Genomic DNA, 22,545 nt, shown 5'->3' with positions numbered 1-22,545 from the left:
ATGGTTAAATGACTTCTTGTGGTCACTTATAAGGACTGAATCTCAGTCTTCCTGACCCTCAGAGCTCACATCTGCTTCACCCCCATAGTGTTCTGTCTTTAATCCCCTAGTTTGCTGATCACTTTCTATCCTTCTCTGACTGTTCAAATTTAGCAAAATATCCCTAGTAAAATGAAACATTAAATAAAATCTTTGTTTTCTCTTTTGAAAGAACTAATCAATCAGATACAGGATGGCTTTGCTCTGAGCGTGTGTCACATGTGAAACTTCACATAATTATATATGTACTTAATTGTCTTTCAATGACTGTCTAACGATAAACATTGTATCCTCTTCAGTACAGATTTTGGTTTGTAATTTTAAACACCAAAAGCAAGGAGAAAACTTTTTGGAGAGACTGCTGAGCTTTGCAGATGAACAAATTTTTCCCAATTTAAAATGAAGTGCCTTTCCTTTGGATTATACGCTATAAGAAGGCACTGAAGTAATTCGTGTGTCTCATAAGAGCCATGGCAATATTATGCATGTTTATGTGGGGATTAATGCCATCCAGGGAACCTTTCTTTTTTTTTTTTTTTTTCCTTTTTGTCTTTTTTCGTGTCCGGCAATGGGATCACAACCCTCGGTGTTGCGCCCGCACCTCGCTCAGCCAGTGAGCGGGAACCGGTCTGTATGTGGGATCCGAACCCTCGGTGGGAGCGCCGCCATGCTCCCAAGCAGCGCACTGTAGCAGTGCGCCACCGGGCCGGTCCCCAGGGAACCTTTCAAAAGCAGCAGTGTGGACAAGGTAGAAGCCCACATTGGCGTAAATTGAATAGGCTCACCAGGACCTCAGATTTTCCTTTGACTTCCTGCCTCAAAGAAATTCAGGTAATGAATAATAGCAGACTAGCCCTTCAACTTTGGGGCTCAAATCTACCCTGTGAATCCTTTACTCTACATATTCAGTTATTGTCCCAGCCAAACATCTTTGTATACTTGTATAAAAGTATATAAACCCATAATGCATGAACGTATTCTAAAATAACATCTCATGGATACTCCTGCTGATTGAATCAGAGAGTAAAAATGATCTAGTTTGTGACTGGAAAATTTCTCAAGAGGGTGCTCAGTAATGAGTATTTGTCATTGTATAAACTATATATATATGGAATATTTTAGGGCTGTCTCTTAAACTACCAGTAGTACAAACTTCCCTACCCCACTTCCAAATCAGGTTCCTCTCCTCAGGAGTTCAGTATTCAGTTTAGAAGAGAAGGGTTCAAAGATCTAAGAGTAGCTTGAGACAGGCACCTTGAAATTTAGAATCTCCTCTTGCTGACCTCAAGCCCTAAGGGACATGAAGAACCTGCTTTTTATTACTCACCAGAAAAAAGTTTCATGGAAGGAAAAGGAGGTCATTTTGAGTTATAGACTTATAATATGATAGAGCTAGAAGATGCCCCAGCCTTTGTCTAATCTCCTGATTCAATCTGATTTTATAGAGGAAACTGGGACTCACAACGATGAACTGATGGGGCTGGGAAGCTGGTCTCTGATTCTGGAGAATACAGTGAATGATGGACGGAAGTGTGAAGCTCACAATGCCCTGGGCTACCTTCTCAGTATTCTTTTCTCTGCACCATAGCCTGAAGAGCAAACTCTGATGAATGTTAATGCAATGGAAAGTTGCCTTCGAAAGGAGGAAAACCTACTGGTCGCTATTATTACTCCAGTCAGGTAAACAGTCAAGGACAAGTGGTCTTGCCAGCTGCCATATATTTCACTGTACAATTCCCTCTTTCTCTTCAAAAGAGGGTAAGATCCTTACTCTGGTGTGTTTCAACCAATATTATGCCCCATAGTGTGTGTGTATTTCTGAACCCAGCCAGGACGGCAACAGAGCTTTCCAGCAGCTCATGAGTCTGTTCTGTACACACATGCTTTCTCGACCTTAATAATTCTACCTTCAGTTGCCCCCTTTTGGGGGGCCCCCTCTCCAAAAATACCCCCTCTGCACCACTTAGCTCAGCTCCTGAATCCACCAGCATATGTGCATCCCAGCACCTCCCACTCTGCCATCCTTGCTCGTCTCTAGGAAGAATGGAATCATTGTGGTTTCCATGGCATTTCTCAGCAGTTCTCTAAAGACTTGCTGCTTAATTCTGATGTGGGTGCTTATGTTACAGTCATTAATCACTTCATTAAGTCAAGTCACAAAACTAATGAGGATTTGGACACAGAGTTGGAAAATGAGAATGCAATTTTGCCTGGATTATAGGATATAGAGATAAACATGGTCCAAGTATGCACAGAGAGAAGAAATCATAGCTTTTCATAGCTGCCTTCTAACGGAAAATATGGGCTTACGTGTCTCATCAAAATTGAGAGCGAGATAATCAAAGCATCACCACTGGTAACATTTAGGCAGGTCTTACTTCACTGTGCATTTTATTTTTGGCTCTGACATCTAAAGAGAGAATGTTCTTCTTTTTCTATGCCATAAATATCTTCTATGACTAAAGTTAGAATCTTTTGAAGTCCTTGCATCAGACTGTAGGATGAGTCAATGATGGGAGGCCATCGAGAAAAGTTGGCCTTTTACGTGTGTGGGTAGAGTAGGTCATTAGACAAGATTGTTTGAGGGCACTGCTGCATGTCTTTCTAGAAATCTACACTCCACCTACTTTCAATGGTTCCTATAATCTAGCCACCACTGAGAGTAGGTGGAGTGTAGATCAGAGGGAGAAGGCACGTCAATCCCCAAGAGTTCTCTATTACAACTCAAGCACTACTGGGAAGGTAGAACACTGAATCATCAACACCTGGAATTGTGAATTGAATGAAAAGGGATTAACAAGCAAATCACCTCCAATGCTGTAAAAGAATAAGTTTCAGGTGAGATAAAGGTTGATGATGAGGTGAGCAGATGCCTTGATGATCTGGGATGCTAATTACTTATGGTTTGGGGGACCCTCTGCAGTCTGAGGGTAGCATGAGGCCTCTGGGCACCTGCTTAGTCAAATAAGATGCTGAAGGCAAACAATGTTTCCTTAACAACTTCATGTCAGGCATACCCATTCTGGAGGCATTCAATAAATCTGGAAGTAAAGCTGTTAACAGTTGGAGGGTCATAGCCTCTATAACAAAGATAAGGACATTTTCCTCTAAACAAACAAACAAAAAAGAGCTTAAATCCACTAATACACAAAATATGCATACACTTCTTGGGAGGTTCAAGGACCCCATGGAGTTCTCACCTAGCCCTCGGGTTAAGAACTTCCTGTTCTATGGTCATGCTCAAAGACTGTGTCTGCCCCATCCTTCAAGTTTTGAATTTGTAAAGATTGATCTTATTCAGTTTACTCTTTGTCCTAGAGGCTGGAGCAGAAAGCACAATCATTAAATTTCAAGACTATACCAAGAGCCCTAGAGTGTATGGCAATGCCATTTTTGAGTGTCTATCAAAATAACATATAGTGTAGTCTATTAAGGCTTATAACCAAATAATCTTTTTCAAAGCTGAAAAGTTCAAAGAGAATACAAATTCCTCTAAATCACACAGCTAGTGCTGGGGTCAAACACTCAAGCCCAAGGGTGTTTGACTCTAAAGCCCATGTCTGCTCCAGTATCAGAAGTAGCCAGGATAGCATTCAATACTATAAGGTTCAGAGTAGGGGGTCCCAAACTGTACAACAAACTGAAAACTTCAAAATGAAGAGAACATCTTGGTGTTGAGGTTAAATACACTGTAAAATTAAATTAGCAGCATATTGTTAGTGACCAAACATATGTACACTAACTCTGGTGGGGGACAAAATGTTTAAAAGCAAAAACAGTTAGGTAATCCTTTTATCCTTCTAAAAATGATGGCCATTTGTTTATCATGTTAACAAGATGGAGGAATAAGCAACTTATTTAAGTTTCAACACAGGTGATTTAAGTTATATGAGGAAGAATTTCTTTACAATGTTAGACTAACTTATTATTATTGCAAGACCCAAGGAAAGAATTTAGAATCTCCTTCTCTGAATATCTTTTAATATAGAATGGGTTCTCAGCAGGTTGCCTGAAGTCAGGGAGTTGACTTAAATGACTTTAATGGCTCTCTTCAGCTCTTTGATACCTGGGATAGTAAAATTTTTCAGAAAGTAGATATGCTATATTAGCTACATATGCTATATAAAATTATCAAATAGATCTTCCTATCCATTGTAAGTCAATTGATTCACCTTGAATTTAAACAGTCTTCAGATATATGCAAAATTGAAGACACTTTATAGTCTTACTGTGGTTTGAATATCCCCCCAAGTCCATGTTGGAACTTAATCCCAAATATGGTATTTGAAAGGTAGGGCCTTTAAGAGGTGATTAGATCATGAGGGCTGTGTCCATATGAATGGATTAAGCCATTCATGGATTAATGGGTTGATAATAAATGGTTTATCATAGTAGTGGCTCTTGTGGCTTTAAAAGCAGAGGAAAAAGCAAGTTAATGATCTCTCATTCTTACCCAGTCCTAATGATGTGATACCTTATGTTGCCACTGAACTCTGTACACAGTCCCCACCAAGAAGAAGGTCCTTACCAGATGCACCTCCTGAACCTTGGACTTCTCAGCCTTCAACACTTATTAAGAAATAAATTTTGTTTCTTATAAATTACCCAGTTTCGGGTGTTCTGTTATGAGCAACAGAAAACAGACTAATAGAGTTCTCATCACTAATCTTGCCTTCTTCCTCCAACAGCTCTCCCAAAAAGCTGGCTCCAAAATGACACATCTTTGGAATTGTACTGTTTATGTCGTTGAACTTGTGTTGGAGTAGATAAGGAATTAATGTGGGGAAAGAGATAGCAGCATTGAAAGAGAAGTCAAGAAGTTTTGATTCTTGTCCTACCTTTCCTATTTCTAAGTGCTATTATTTTGGCTCACCTAATTTCTGAAAGAAGTCACTTTCTCATCAGTAAAAGAAAGATATTGGATTAGATATTTTACAAAGTAACTTCAAATTTTTAAAAAAATCTGAGTTCTGGTCAAGATGGCGGAATAGTCAGTTCCTGGTGTTGCTCTCTCCCACAGAACGACCAATTTGCAACTATCAAGGAGCAATGGCAGAAGACCCGAGACCTGCACTGGAACAGGCAGGAACCACGTGCCGTGGGACCCTAGTTCAGGTTGCTCCCCACTGCGTAGAGACTTTAGAGCTTCTGGGCCCACATGGCCCGAGCCTGCTGGGCCAGAAAAGGCAGGCAGGGTGGGACTTCTGGCCCAGGCAGGCCAGTCCTGGCTGCCAGGAGAGACTTTAAGAGGCTTGGGGGCCCCCCACACCCAGAGCCAGCCATGCCAGAGAAGACAGGCAGGGCGGAACTTCCGGCCCAGGCACATCCCCGCCGCTGGGAGAGACTTAAGAGCCTCGGAGCCCCACACCCCAAGCCAGCCATCCTGGAGAAAGCAGGCAGGGCAGGACTTCTGGCCCAGGCCAGTCCCCACTGCCAGGAGAGACTAAAGTGGTTTGGGGCCCCCACACTCTGAGCCAGCCGAGCCAGAGAAGGCAGGTGGGGCAGGACTTCTGGCCCAGGCTGGTCCATGCTGCCAGGAGAGAATTAAGAGGCTCGGGACCACAACACCCTGAGCCAGCCATCCTGGAAAAGGCAGGTGGGGCTGAACTTCCACCCCAGACCAGTCCCCACAACTGGGAGAGAATTAAGAGGCTCAGGGCCCCCACACCCCGAGCCTGCCATGCCAGAGAAGATAGGTGGGTTGGGACTTCTGGCCCAGGATGGTCCCCACCACCAGGAGAGACTTAAAAGGCTCAGGGCCTCCACACCCCAAGCCAGCCATGCTGGAAAAGGCAGGCAGGGTGGGACTTCTGGCCCAGGCTGGTCCCCACCACTGGGAGAGACTTAAGAAACTTGGGGCTCCCACACCTGAAGACAGCTGTCCTAGAACAGGTAGCTGCAGTGGGAACCCAAGCCCAGGTGAGTTCCTGCTGACCAGAAGTGGCAGTCCCATCAGGATCCAAGCCAGACATCAGGGTAAAACAAGTGGACTGTGATACCCCCGGCCACAATGACAAAACACCAAAGGAAAGATACCAGAAATATGAAAAATCAAGAAAGTACATAACCACCTAAGAAAAATAATAACTCTCAAGTGCTAGATCCTATAGAACAGGAAGTCTTTCAAATGACAGACAAGGAATTTAGAGTAACAATTCTAAGGAAATTAAATGAGATACAAGAAAACTCAGTTAGACAACACAATGAAGTGAGAAAAAATATAATGGACCTGAAAGAAGAAATGTACAAAGAAATCAATGCCCTGAAAAAGAATGTAGCAGAGCCTGTAGAGCTGCAGGATTCATTCAACAACAAAAAAAAAAAAAAAAAAAAAAAAAAAACAGTGAGTTTATCCAGCAGACTTGAACATGCAGAAGAGAGAATTTCTGACCTTGAAGACACGCTGTTTGATTAACACAGGCAGACCAGAAAAAAGAATAAAAATCTTTGAAGAAAATCTAAGAGAGACTACAGACAACCTTAAGCACTCAAATATCCAAATCATAGGTATTCCAGAAGGAGAGGAAAAAGGAAATGGCATTGAAAACATATTTAATGAAATAATAGCAGAAAACTTCCCAGGTGTAGGGAAAGTCACAGATCTCCAGATTCAGCAAGCACAAAGATCCCCAAACACATTCAACCCAAAAAGATCCTCTCCAAGACATGATAATCAAACTGGCAAAACTGAAAGACAAAGAGCGAATCTTAAAAGCTGCAAGAGAGAAGCGGCAAGTCACCTATAAGGGAGCCCCAATCAGAATAACATCAGATTTTTCATGAGAAATCCTAAAAGCCAGAACAGAGCAGGATGATATATTCAAAACACTGAAGGACAAAAATTGCCAGCAAGGCTATCCTTCTGAAATGAAGGACAAATAGAATGTTTCTCAGACAAACAAAAACTGTGGGAGTTCACTACCACACGACCAGCCCTACAAGAAATTCTCAAGGGAGTACTGGGTTTGATACCACAAAAACAGCCATCACTGCCATGAATACCCAAGAAAGAACAATACCAATCAGCAAAACAAAAATGCTAACAAAAGAAAAAAATCACCCCAAGAAACTAACAAATACAGAAGACAAACAGAAAATTAGAAAGAAAGGAACAAACGGTACTTAAGACATCTAAACAAAAACGGTAAAATGCTAGGAGTAAATCAATACCTTTCAATAATAATTCTAAATGTAAAGAGATTAAATTCCCCATACAAAAGACACAGACTGACTGACTGGATTAAAAAGATGGACCCAACAATATGCTGTCTTCAAGAGACTCACTTGACCTGTAAAGACACACATAGACTAAGAGTGAAAGGATGGCAAAAGATATATCATGCAAGTAGAAATGAAAAACAAGCTGGAGTAGCTATTCTTATACCTGATAAAATAGACTTTAAAGCAAAAACCCTAAAAAGACATAAAGAAAGCCACTATATAATGATAAAAAGACTTATCCATCAAGAAGACATAACAGTCATAAATATATATGCACTTAATGTCAGAACAGCCAGATTTACACAGCAAACACTATTAGATCTAAAGAAAGAGATAGACAGTAACACCATAATACCAGGGGACCTGACACTCCACTCTCATCATTGGACACATCATCTAGGCAAAAAATCAATAGAGAGACACAAAATCTAAAAAAATAATTTAGATAAATTGGACTTGGCAGATATCTACAGAACTTTCCATCAAAGAACCTCAGAATATTCATTCTTCTCATAAGCACATGGAACATTTTCCAGGATAGACCACATATTAGGTCACAAAGCAAGTCTCAACAAATTCAAAAAAATTGGAATTATTCCACGTATTTTTTCTGACCACAATGGGTTAAAATTAGAATTCAATAATAAATGAAACTCTGGAAACTATACGAACACATGGAAATTAAACAGCATTCTACTTAATGATATATGGGTCCAAGAAGAAATTAAACAGGAAATCAAAAAATTTCTTGAAACTAATGAAAATAATGACACATCATACCAAAACCTGTGGGATACTGCAAAAGCAGTATTAAGGGAGAAATTTATTGCATTAGATGCTTACCTAAGAGGAATAGAAAGATGGCAAATAAACAAACTAACACTTGACCTTAAAGATACAGAACAACAAGAACAATACAAACCTAAAGTTAGTACATGGAAAGAAATCATTAAGATTATAGCAGAATTAAATGAAATAGAAACCTGAAAAACAATACAAAAGATCAATGAAACAACAAGTTGGTTTTTTGAAAATATAAATAAAATTGACAAACCTTTAGCAAGATTAACTAAGAAAAGAAGAGAGAAGACCCAAATAACAAAAATTAGAAATGAAAAAGGTGATATTACAACTGACACCTCAGAAATACAAGGAATCATTAGCGACTACTATAAACAACTTTATGCCAACAAATTTGAAAATCTGGCAGAAATGGATAAATTTTTGGATGCATACAAACTACCAAAACTGAGCCAAGAAGATATAGAAAATCTGAATAGACCAATAACTATAAAAGAGATTGAAGCTGTTATCAGAAGGCTCCCCACATAGAAAAGCCCAGGATCAGACGGGTTCACTGCAGAGTTCTACCAAACCTTCAAAGAGGAACTGATACCAATTCTCTACAAACTATTCCAAAAGATTGAAACAGAGGCCATTCTTCCAAACTCATTATATGAGGCAAACATCACCCTGATACCAAAACCAGACACAGATGCATCAAAAATAGAAAACGAAAGGCCAATATCCTTGATGAATATAGATGCAAAAATCCTCAGTAAAATACTAGCTAAGAGAATACAGCAACACATACACAAAATTATACAGCATGATCAAGTGGGATTCATTGCAGGGATGCAAGGTTGATTCAACATATGCAAATAAATAAATCTAATACACCACATCAATAAAAGAAAAGACAAAAACCATATGATCATCTCTATAGATGCTGAAAAAGCATTTGACAAAATTCAACATTCTTTCATGATAAAGACTCTCTACAAGTTAGGCATAGAGGGAAAGTATCTCAACATATTTTAGGCAAATACAACAAGCCCACTGCCAATATCATCCTGAATGGGGAAACGCTGAAAGCTTTTCCCTTTAAAACAGGATTTAGACAAGGATGCCTGCTCTCACCACTCCTATTCAACATAGTGTTGGTAGTACTAGCCAGAGCAAGCAGAGAAGAGAAGGAAATAAAGGGCACACAGATTGGAAAGGATGAAGTTGAGGTGTCCTTGTTTGCAGATGATAAGATCCTATGTATTGAACAGCCTAAAGCTTCTCTAAAAAAACTCCTAGAGTTGATAAGTGATTTCAGCAGTTGCAGGTTACAAAATCAACACACAAAAATCAGTAGAATTTCTATACTCCACAAGTGAACATGTAGAAAAAAAAAATCAAGAAAGCTAGCCCATTTACAATAGCCACCAAAAAAATAAAATATTTAGGAATAAAGCTGACTAAGGATGTGAAAAATCTCTATGAAAAGAACTACAGACCACTGCTGAGAGAAATTAAAGAGGACACAAGAAGATGGAAAGATATCCCTTGCTCTTGGATTAGAAGAATTAACATTGTGAAAATGTCCATATTACCCAAAGAGATCTATAGATTCAATGCAATCCCTATCAATTTCCAATGACATTGTTCTCTGAGATGGAAAAAGCTATTCAGACATTTATATGGAACAACAAAAGACCAAGCATAGCCAAAGCAATTCTGAGCAAAAAAAAAAAAAAAAATAAAGCTGGAGGCATAACATTACCTGACATTAAACTATATTGCAAAGCTATAATAACCAAAACAGCATGGTACTGGCATAAAAATAGGCACATGGATCAATGGAGTAGAATAGAGAACCCAGAAATCAATCCATATGCCTACAGCCACCTGATCTTTGACAAAGGCAGCAAATCTACATACTGGGGAGGAGACTGCCTTTTCAACATATGGTGCTGGAAAAATTGGATACTCATACGTAGGAGAATGAAACTAGACCTGTACCTTTCACTGTATAGCAAAATCAACTCACAATCAATTAAATAATTAAATATACATCCTGAAACAACAAAACTCCTTAAAGAAAACATAGGGGAAATACTCCAGGAAGTAGGAGTGGGCACAGACTTCATGAATAGGACCCTCAAAGCACAGGCAACTAAAGGAAAAATAAACAAATGGGATTTTATCAAACTAAAAAGTTTCTGCACAGCAAAAGAAACAATCAGCAGAATAAAAAGACAACCAACAGAGTAGGAGTAAATATTTGCAAAATATACATCGAACAAAGGATTAATATCCAGAATATATAAGGAACTCAAACAACTTTACATCGAAAAACCAAATAACCCAATTAAAAAGTCAGCAAAGGAGCTGAATAGGCATTTCTCAAAGGAAGATATACTAATGGCCAACAGACACATGGAAAAACACTCAACCTCACTCAGCATCTGGGAAATGCAAATCAAGACCACTTTGAGATACCATGTCACTCCAGTTAGGATGGCTAGCATCCAAAAGACTGAGAATGATAAATGCTGGAGAGTTGTGGAGAAAAGGGAACTCTGATACACTGTTGGTGGGGCTGCAAAATGGTGCAGCCTTTACGGAAAATGGTATGGAGGTTCCTCAAACAATTACAGATAACTCTACCATATGACCCAGCTATTCCACTGCTGGGAATATAACCAGAGGAAGGGAAATCATCAGCCAAAGAGATACCTATACTCCAATGTTTATTGAAGCTCTATTTACAATAGCCAAGAGTTGGAACTAGCCAAAACGTCCATCTGATGACTGGATAAGGAAACTGTGGTATATCTGCACAATGGAATACTACTCTGCTATAAAAAAGAATGAAATACTACCATTCGCAGCAACATTGATGGACTTAGGGAAAAATATATTAAGTGAAACAAATCAGGTGCAGAAAGAGAAATACCACATGTCCTCACTTATTTGTGGGAGCTAAAAATAAATAAATAAATAAACACACAAACATATGGGAGGGGAGAAGACAGAATAACTACAAAAATTCCTTAAACTATTTGAACCGATATGATTGGGGGGGGCGGGGAGGGGGTTGAGAGGAATGGGTAAAGGGGCATGAAAATCAACTACAATGTATATTGAGAAGTAAAATAAAAAATAAAATTAAAAAGAATAAAAAAGTCAGGATGACAGAAAAATACAAACAAACAAACGAAAAAATCCTATCCTTGTCTAAAAGTCAGAATTCTGACAGAAAATTCTCAGAAGCAATGGGAATTAAAGGAAGAAAATACATATCAGCAAATCCATTTTGGACATGTGAGACAGGCTGCTCTTCTCCAGAAATGCTCACCTTCTTCTTTTTTCTTTCATCTTGCTCACCATATCCCATGATGACCTGAGCTTTACTCCAATTCAATATAAAATATTCAAAAAATATTGTTTCAACAATAATATATTCCACATCCAAGGCTCACCTCATTATTCCACTATAGACTCAAGCCTTTTTAAGTAATATAAACTGAGAATTTCACTCCCTCTGAATTGGGTATACAAAGCAAAATGTGTGTCCTTATGCATACTTTGGTCAGGGATGATCAATAATCAGTGGGTGGGTCAACAAAAAACTTAGAAAAAACAGAGAGTAAGATAAAACATATTAGGGAAATAAATATTAAAGAAGAAACCTGAAGAGAATGGTTGGAAATGGATTTAACACTTTTCATCAATGAAGTTTGTGTCCTGTATCTCTGGATAGAGATTATCAAACACTGAGCTGAGACCTTTTCTTCCTATTTAAATGATTTGTTTGAGTTTTACTGAAGTATCCCAAATATTTGAATCAGTAGGACACTTATGGAGTTCTGGTCTACTGCCCCCTATTTTTTTAGACTCCCACCTTTTGGAAAACAAATATATAAAATCTTGGGAAGTGTGATCTTGCTTGTTGTGAAGTCAATGGACTCTATACTTCTTTTTGTGTTTTGTTTGGCCGTCAAAGCCCTGGGCTTTGGTATCCATGTAGAGTTAATTCTACCTCTGCTCCTACAAAGCCAAGAAATGCATGGGATCTTTCCTGGATGAAATACTATCAGCATTTGATTTAGGTTTCAGGAAAATGCAAATATGAAACATCACCACAGAGCATTACTTTTTAAAATGTGGACCAAATGCTTACATAATTAAATATTACTGAATTATTTACTTCATAGAGTGGAGGCAATTCATGAGTTCATCTTTGGCACTTGTAGCCCCCTTCCTTGTATCTTTCCTAAACTTTCCTCATTGTATCCCATTTCTCCTCTTAGGAATCGAATATGCTCATACTCACTATTCTTCATAGACATCAAACCAACTATCAGAAATCTCTTTTATTATAAAATCAACTCTTTATTAATAAATCACCTTGCTACAGCTTAGTACACATTTAGGTCAATGAGTTCCTTCTCCCAGCGGTATTTGCATTATAAACCTGAGTGCAGGGAAATTCCTTCCTAATGAACTTCAGCAGGAACCTTCCAGCCCCTTTAAGACATCAACATTGTTGATATCTTTCACCTCCTTGGTTGAATTTATACTTAGGTATTTTATGGTTCTGGTGACAATTGTAAAAGGGCTTGCTTTCTTGCTTTCTTTTTCTGCTAGTTCCTTATTGGAGTATAAAAATGCTACTGATTTTTGTGTGTTGATTTTGTATCCTGCAACATTATTGAAATCATTTACCAGTTCTAAGAGTTTTTTGGTAGAGTCCTTAGGTTTTTCTATATGTAGGATTATGTCATCTGCAAAAAGGGACAATTTGGCTTCATCTTTTCCAATCTGGATGCCCTTTATTTCTTTCTCTTGCCTGACTACTCTGGCTAGTACTTCCAATACTATGTTAAATAGGAGTGGTGATAGCGGGCATCCTTGTCTAGTTCCTGTTCTTAAGGGAAAGTCTTTTGCCTTTTCCCCACCCAGGATGATATTGGTGGTAGGTTTGTCATATATGGCGTTTATTGTGTTGAGATACTTTCCTTCTATACCTAATTTGCTTAGTCGTTATCATGAATGGATGTTGACTTTTGTCAAATGCTTTTTCTGCATCTATTGAGATAATCATATGATTTTTGTCCTTGATTTTCTTGATGTGGTGTATCACATTTATTGATGTGTATGTTGAACCATCCTTGCATCCCTGGCATGAGCCCCACTTGATCCTGGTGTATAACTTTTTGATGTGTTACTGTATTTTGTTTGCTAATATTTTGTAAAGGAGGTGAAAGATCTCTACAGTGAAAACTATAAATCACTGCTGAAAGAAATTAAAGAGGACACAAAAAGATGGAAAGACATTCCATGCTCTTGGGTTGGAATAATCAAAATTGTGAAAATGTCCTTACTACCCAAAACAACGTACAGAGTCAACTCAATCCTCATCAAAATTCCAATGACATTCTTCACAGGAATGGAAAAAACAATCCTAACATTCATATGGAGCAACAAAAGACCCCAAAAAGCCTAAGCAATCCTGAGCAAAAAAGTAAACAAAGCTGAAGGCACAACACTATCTGACTTCAAATTATTCTATAAAGCTGTAAGAATCAAAACAGCATGGTACTGGCATAAAAACAGACACTCAGACCAATGTAACAGAAGGAAGAACCCAGAAATCAACCCACATTCTTACAGTCATCTGATCTTTGACAAAGGCACCAAGAACGTACATTTGGAAAAAGTACCTCTTCAATATATGGTGTTGGGAAAATGACATCCATAAGTAGAAGAAAGAAACTAGACCTGTACACCTTTCCATACACCAAAATCAACTCAAAATGGATTAAAGAATTAAATATAAGACTTGAAACTATAAAACTCCTAAGGGAAAACATTTCAGGAACTAGAACTGGGAATAGGCTTTATGAATAAGATCCCTAAAGCACAGGCAACAAAAGGAAAAATATAAACAAATGGAATTATATCAAACTAAAAAACTTCTGCACAGCAAAAGAAACAATTAGCAGAGTGAAAAGACAACCTACGGAATGGGAGGAAATATTTGCAAACTATGCATCTGACAAGTGATTAATATCCAGAATATACAAGGAACTCAAGCAACTTAACAGTAAAAAAACAAGTAACTCAATTAAAAAATGGGTAAAGGAGCTGCATAGGTATTTATCAAAGGAAGACATACAACTGGCCAACAGGCACATGAAAAAATTTTCAACATCACTAAGCATCAGGGAAATTAAAATCAAAACCACATTGAGATATCATCTCAACCCAGTTAGACTGACCATTATTAAAAGGATTGAGAATAACAAAATGCCAGTGAAGATGTGGAGAAAGGGGAACTCTTCTACACTGTTGGTGGGATTGTAAAGTAGCACAGTAGTGGAAAATAGTATGTAATTTCCTCAGACAACTGTAGACAGAACTATCATATGATTCAGCAGCCCCACTACTGGGTGTATACCCTAAGGAATGGAAATCATCATATTGAAAGGACACCTGCACTCCCATGTCTATCACAGCTCTATTCACAATAGCCAAGAGTTGGAACCAACATAAAAGTCCATCAACAGATGACTGGATAAGGAAAATGTGGTATATACACTCAATGGAATACTACTCAGCCATAAAAAGGAATAAAATTCTGCCATTCACAGCAATATGGATGAACTTAGAGAAAATCATGTTAAGTGAAATAAGCCAGGCATGGAAAGAGAAACACCAAGTGTCCTCACTCATAAGTGGGAGGGAGGTAAAATAAAAGAAACATTTTTTTTACAAAAAAAGAAGGAAAGAAAGATACAACAATCACAACAATACATTGAATTTTCAAAAGGAGAGAACAGAACTAAGGTTTCCAGAGGTGAGAAAGGGAGAGGGGAAGGGGGATTAGGGAAAAATTGGTAAACGGTGACAAAAAAAAAAATGAGTACATTGTGTAATGTTGAATATACCAATTATTCTCATTTGAGCATCACATATTGCATACAGGTATTGATATTCAACATGGTACCCCACAGATATGTACAATCAATTATGTTTCAATTTTTTTAAAAAGGAAAAAAAAAGACACCAACAAATATAGTCTGCTTGGCCTTAAACTCGAGTCAAACTTGCAGTTGGGCATTTATTAGCATTAATTACTCCTTGACCTCTAATTAAATTGAGTCCAGTTACTCAAACTGCAGCATGGGTGCTGATCTCCAAATTCTGACAATATTTGGTCACACAATTCATTTGCAAAGTTAGAGCCACTTTTCCTTGTTCTCTGTTTATTCCTATTACTTAATTTATCATGTGTCCACCTACCTTGCTAGACCAGAGCCCTTCCAGGGCAGGACCACATCTTACTTAGCTCTGGATCTCTATGCCCAGCACAGTGTCTGGCTCATTGAAAACCATTCTAGGCAAATAATTAGATTCTTGCAGTTCAAATCTGCCGATAGCTTATGTTTCCTTAAAATGACATCTCCAGTTCTCCTTCACCGAGGACTTTTCCTCTGATTTCAGAGAATACCCTCAATGAAAGAAAAGTCTAATCCAGTTTGCCATAAGACAAACCCCACCCAATCCAAAACAATTGTTAGGGCATTTCAGACCCAGTAATGTGCCACGCTTGGGAAGCAGAAATACAAGAAATGCCTCTGTATCTAAGTTGGGGAGCATTATATCCTTCACAGTTCTAGAATGGAAAGGCCTTCATAGGACAGAAAGAAAACAATAACAACAACAACAACAACCTGGCTTTATTTTAGCAGTGCACAATGCCAGGTATTTACTACAGTAAATGCCACCCAAGGCCCAGAGGATTAGCTGGAGCAGCTGATACCCTGTGCTGCTTTTTATAACTCTCCTTTCCAGCACCATGCTCTATATATGTCCCATTTCATCAGGTCAAATCAACTTCGGTTGTGCCCAATACTGCATTTTACACCAAACAAATGCATCACCAGGCAGATTATTTCATTTCCTTAAAAATGAATTGGGTATTGGGGGAAGTTTCCTGGTTCTGCAAGAAGTGACTTTGCCACTTTTTACATATGAGCAGCCTCTTTTGTTCCACAAGACATTAGGGCTGTCGGCCATCAGCAAGCTGTGAAATTACTAGGTATAAGAATAGAATATGCAATACAGAACCATGTTGTATAAAGAGTTGTTAAATTAGGTTGGGATAGTAGTGAGTCTGCAAACTTGTAAAAATTATTTGCAAGGATAATAGCTGTCCACTTTTTAAAAATTTGGTAATAAAGTTGGAGGGAAATGGAGAATTCTATAAAGGACATTTTAAATGCCAATAGTTATTAAATGTACAAAGCATTTTTCACATGCAATCCTGGCCCTTAGAAAGGTGTTATAAAAAGTCAAAAACCAAGTATCATGGCCTCAAAGAGCTTACTATTTTTTTTAAATTGATTTTAAAATACAGACGGTCATCATTTTATTTATTGGACATGTACTCTGTGTCAGATACTATGGCAAAGAATTTTTATAAACTGTGTAGCAGGGGTCTGCAAACTACAGCCAAATGGGCAAATCCAGTCGACCATCCATTTTTGTAAATAAGGTTCTATGGAGACACAGCCATACCCAATTGTCTATGGCTGCATTTGAGTTACAATGACAGAGTTAAGTAGCTACGACAGAGGCAGTTTGCCCTGTAAAGTTTAAAATACTAACTGGCCCTTTACGGAAAATATTTGCTGACCTCTACATCATTCATTCTCACAAGAATACTCAGAGATAAATATGTTGTTTCCCATTTTACAATGAATATAACTGAGGGTTATAGGTTTTGTAACTTAGTGGCAAAGCTTGGGTTTGATTCTATATTTATCTGATTCCAAAAATCCATGTTCTTATGCTATATTCATGTACAGAAATAGACAAAATATAAGGCAGGAAGAAAAAAGATCCTTACAGAATTACAGAGAAACTGCTAATAGAGTTCATAAAAGGGGAAGATTATTTTGAGCCTGGAATCCTGGATAAGATTATTTTTGAATATAAAAGCAAAAATGGATCTCAGGAATTGTCTGTCCCAAGCCCAAGAAAAGTTAACAGATTGAGGTCACATGTTCAGTTAGAAGCAGAGCTGAGATTAGAACTAGGTCTCCACTCACCCAGCCCAAAGTATGCTGTCAGTGTCATGCTGAGCCATTGAATTTGTGTGCGTGTGCGTGTGTGTGTGTATGGTTAAATGTTATGGAATGGCAGAATTATAAAAACGAACATTCATTATGCCTAGTGGCAATTATAGTGGTCCTTGAATAGAAGGACCTGCACTTCCTTTATTGAAGCAATCAAAAGCACATTTCCACAGGTATTTATGCAATATCATCACCCACCCACCATCCTACTAAATGCATTTTTTGTTGTGGAGAATCACACTTATGAGACTATGGGAGCCTCTGGCACTCTTCACCAACTTTATGGTTCAAATAACAAATAAGAGACCACAAAAGTCCAATATTTACAAATATCCTTTCCTGCAGAATCAGGCAGCCCTAGGACAGCAGAGAAATGGAGAACTGAACAGGTGCAGCCATAGGAGGCTTACCTGATACTGTAGAGAACTTTGCCATTTTTTGAAATCCGTAGCAATTTGTTGTCAGTGGTGACATCATGGAAGTTGGCCCCCTTCTCATTGGCAAAGAACAAATCTGGTTTCCAAATGGAGTCTAGCATAGATGGATCCAAGTCCAGAGAATCATCTGGGTACTCGCTGTATGCCAGCCGTGAATCATTCCACTGTTGTCTCAGAAAAATGTTCACTCGATAGTCCTACAGAAATGCCATGCACAAGAGTTACTTATTGCCCACCCTGGCATAAGAAGTTTATCTACATTTCCCTCTCACCCTTATCTCTGATTTAGTATAATTTTGGTGTCTGAGTAAACCAGGCTGTGTATACCTGGGTCAAAATAAACTTCTCAGTTCTATTAGGAGTAGGGACAGAGGGGAGAAAGAAAGAAGACTCAAGCAAACCAGAATACCAATGGAGCAGGTTGACTTGGTTGAATTTTTTAGGTTTAAACTATTCATTCTGGAACAAAATAATACTAAATCAAGCTAACTTCTCTATAGAAAAAGGTAATGATAAGTACAGAAGTCAGTGTATGATGGCAGATTGTCAAATAAAGCTAACTCATTTTCCAAATCAGAAACAACATGATCTCTAATCTCTTTTTGCTCAGATGCTCTGGGCAGAAGGAAAGTCATCCTGCAATTTTGATAATGAAAATCTTATAAAACTGTGACATGATGGGATAATATTTAAAATTTATCAACATAAACATTAAGATGCTTCATGTTGACAAAATAATTCCCTTGCAGCTGCTCACTTTTGAAATTCTTAAATATTTTATTATTTTCTCTGAATGTGCTGTATCTACACTAACCACCTTGATGCTTCATACAAGCAAAGATCTTTGCCATGTTTTCTCAATCTGAACACCTTGTAAGAGCCTCAGAAACACTCCTGACATTCCCATTTGGTTTGGGAATTTCCTTTTGTGCTACTAAATCAGTTTGGGGCAGTGATTGCTGTCCTAGAAACATCTACTTGAAGGTTTTTAGGTTAGCGGAAAGTGTTGCTTCACTTGACAATCTGGACCCCTACTGATGCTTCACCAGTATTCCCTAGTCAAGCAGGACTATGGTTTCAGAGCTAATAGTTGTCCACTCTTGCCAGTTGTGGCCATTTAGGGTGATGTATATTCATTTGTTCTTACTCTCTTTTCTTTATCTTTTTTTTTCTTACCCTCATTTGCTCCATCTCCGCATCTTTGGCACCTGGATTTTTGGTCTTTGTTTACCTTACTCTAATGGTGACTAACTTGCATTGGTTTTCCTGAGAACTTCCCAGTTTTGGCCCAAAAAATCTCACATCCACGGAAACCCCTCAGTCCCAAGAAAACAGAGGTGGTTGGTTACTCTACTAGGTACCATGGAGACCACCTCAAGATGGATGGCCAGTATTGGTTAATTCCCTCAGGTCCAAAAGAAAAAAAACACTATATTTTAAAGATTAGGTTTATGGAAAAGAACTTTAATCCAGTTCCTTCTACCCATTTACAAAACTGTCTAAATTCCCGTGACTGTTTTTCAAATGCAGTAATCCTGATGATCAGTCTCATAGAGTATTTTGGATGTGGCAGCTCTTGGGAAGGGTACCCAATGTATGCCTAAAGAAGACTTATAATCAAATAGTTAGTAACTACTGAAAATCACTCAACAAAACCCAGATCATTTAGAGAGACTGAGCTATTAAAATAACATAATCTTGAAGTTCTTCATTGTATAACATAAGGACTTTCTGACTTGGAAAATTTTAGCAGTTGACATTTATTTGGAATTATACCAGCCTGCACAGCAAATTCTCATATGCAAGAAGACACTGTTGTGATCCTAGCCAGGCTTCCATCCCATCCTGTTTGCTCACTGGTCCCCCAGTGAGTGGACCAAGGCAATGGCAGAACCTCAAAGTCCTCCTCATCACACATTCTGGAATTATGCAAAGGGACCAGAGGGTTATAACTGGAAAGAGATTATTACTAGTTCAGTGTCTTGTTGGGAATAGGAGTTACCAGAAGCTTTGGAGTTTTGCATTGAGCAAGGAGTGAGAATGTGTGGTTTGTGAAAAATCAAAGAAAGAGCTATTGAAAATATAATAATCCAATTTACATATAAGTATGCACTAGATCACCTTCCACTGTGAGATTTTCTTAAGATTTCCTGAGGAGAAGAATGCAGCTTTTCCAGTGTTTGACATCCAGAATGAGAACCAGTTATCCTTAACAAAATTATTTGGGAGGAGTCTGTGTGCTTGTTTCAATACAAAGTACAAAATGAAGAGGATCCTATCCCTTAGCCAGTTCTAGAGGTAGATAAATTCTAAGTAAAGGAAGTAATGGTAGCTGGAAATAATAGAGGTGAATGTGTTAAATATTTTAGACCACTGAGAGGCCAGCAAGGCCCCCTCCCCGCCCCCTATCCCTCAGGAAGTAATCCTAGGATGGAAGAAGCCATGACAAGCCAGATAGAGAGCACTCGGCATCAAAATCACCAGGACAACATTGTTACAGTCCTTCCTTCAGCCTGAGAATGATTTAAGGATGCATACTGAGACTCTAGAGAATGTTACATTAATGACATACCATATGAAAACAATGACCTTTAAAAAAAATCTCAGAATAGGTTTTCACGTCCTTTTAAAAGTCTTTTCCATGAGTGTTCTCCAGTGTTTCCTAGTTTTCTATTTTAAATTTCATATATAGAAAGTGATGAAATAGATTCTTCCAATAATAGAACTTTAAAAAGAGCATTGAGTCTATTATACCACAATAGAACCATTCAATGTCTATACATTAATTTAAAATACATCAATCCCCTTATTTGTAAGCAAACATAAGTGTAAAACTTAGAGAAAATATGTTTTATGCCATAATTACAGCAATTATATGAAATAAGACCTTTGTTGGAGTTTTTGGTTATACGTATTTATTATTTTTTAATGTATGGTAGTTAAAGTTTGTCCATAATTTTGTTTATTCTAACATAAGCAGCAAACCTTAAAAATCTTTAAAAATAGAAAAGGACACCCAAGGATATAGAGAAGTAGCTAGCCAAAAAAAAGATTTTCTAGAGTTATGCCTGTATAATTCTTGCAGTTCAGTATCATTTTCAGTGTACAGTAAAATTTTAACATGTGTGATTTATCTATGCAACATTTCTGCTTATTTACAGATAGGTTTATTCTCTCTTGATATTCCAAACCACAGGAGGATAGTTATATTTTTCTGCAGTCTTTCTTTATTTTTGCATCTAGGTTTAATGAAATATTGAAAGGGAAGTAAATATTGAGAAACATGCTCAAATGCAGACTGAATTTTCTTTTACACTATCTTCTCTCTCCAAGGACAGATCCTACTTCAAATAAATGACATATTTCCTTGTACTAAAATTTGTTTCCTTGTGATTGACTATCTGGGTATTGGATTAGGTCACGGAAACATTCAAATTATATACATGTATATATATATTTATATTTTTTTTCAAAAGCTATTCATAAGTCAAATAATCTCTACTATATTCTGAACACAGGCAATGCAAGTGCCTACATTCCATATTATTATTTTATGTCAAATTTATAATGTCTCAAGTATCACTTTTTCTGATACTTTCTGATGCTATGCCCACTCCACAAAGATTGTTTCCACAAATTGAATTATTTTGGCACTATCATATTTAGTTTAGTATTGGTATGTAGAGATTGCCTCTCTGTTTCATACATACTCCTATTAAACCTTACATTACCACTTATTTTTATATGTACACATTGCTCAATCCAATTATGTTATAAAGATGTCAAAGACAAAGATATGCCTGGTTGATTCCCCACAGTGCCTCTGTGGCGCTTTGGTTTTACCTCTGGCTACACTGCAGTAGTTTTTGTAATCTCGAGTCTGTGCTAGCTTTAATATGGGAAGTTAGCCTTGAATTTGAAATTATTGGGGGCAGTTACGTTTTATGATGAATTTAGGCTTTAGCACTGTATCGCTAATTTAGAAACCACAGTCACCTTATATATCAATTTTGCAAAGTGCCAGACTTGTGGTAGATTATTGATTCTTCCTTAAGAAGTCAGAAATAAGAAATGTAACTACCTGATATCCCTGATAAGTTAGCATTTTCTTATGACTTGCTTATGCAACTATGGAGTGAAAGGGACCCCATAGTGTCATTTCAGTGATTATAGTATAACACACATTCTAATAAGAGGCTGTCTACCTTCTATCTGAGTTCCTCAGGAATGTGGTTGCAGATTGGAGATTAAACAACTCTTCACTCTGCAGCAGTAATCAGCAGAACATGTGGAATTTACCTTTTGGGGCAGAGTTTGGGAGAGCTGAAATCATGTTCTGGAGATGATCTCTGAGTGGACACATTTTGTACACTTTCAGTTTGCCCTCCCATTCGGTACATGAGGAGAGGGTCGGGATCTACTGCTGAGGCATGGGTAGTATTCCAGCACCTACAGGTCCAAATCTCACACTATCCACCCACATTCTTCCAGGCAATAGTTTGGAAGCTGAGAAGAGAGCATCTCTTCTTTGTTTTCTGATAGCACAGCCTTGGAGAGAGCTGCATGGAGATGGTACTTAAACACCCTTGACCTTTACTGACATTACTAATATTCTCAAACTGTGCCTTTACATCAGAAAGGAGGGGATTGTTCCCCATCCTGTAAGTTCACTTGCCATCAGCAGCTAAAAAAAAGGAGGGGAATAAAAGGAAATGGTAACTGACATTGCCAAAACAATATAACTTGTCTCATCATATATCCATTACTAGTCTTCTAAGTTTTGGGGACCACACAAAATTTGTTCCACTCCATACTCTTAGTACAGTGTAACTAGAAATGACCACCAACAGATCCCTGTGTCTTGATGAACAAAAATGTATATTTTTTTTTTTTTTTTTTTTTTTTTTGTCTTTTTTCGTGTCCGGCAACGG

At 37.9% G+C, this 22,545-nt stretch overlaps 1 protein-coding gene across 2 annotated transcripts in view; it reads right to left on the bottom strand.

The window, feature by feature from the left end:
- Nucleotides 1–22,545, bottom strand: part of GLRA2 (glycine receptor, alpha 2) — a 203,705-nt gene that overhangs the window by 132,312 nt on the left and 48,848 nt on the right. For both annotated transcript variants that reach the window (XM_008585837.1, XM_008585838.1), the window contains exon 4: nucleotides 17,588–17,811. In XM_008585837.1, the coding sequence (XP_008584059.1) occupies nucleotides 17,588–17,811 (224 nt within the window). The remainder of the gene's footprint in view (nucleotides 1–17,587; nucleotides 17,812–22,545) is intronic.

Source organism: Galeopterus variegatus, unplaced genomic scaffold, assembly GCF_000696425.1.
Source record: "Galeopterus variegatus unplaced genomic scaffold, G_variegatus-3.0.2 Scaffold3732, whole genome shotgun sequence".
NCBI lineage: Eukaryota > Metazoa > Chordata > Mammalia > Dermoptera > Cynocephalidae > Galeopterus > Galeopterus variegatus.
The sequence above is the reverse complement of the archived record's forward strand: the minus strand, read 5'-3'. Positions and strand labels throughout refer to the sequence as shown.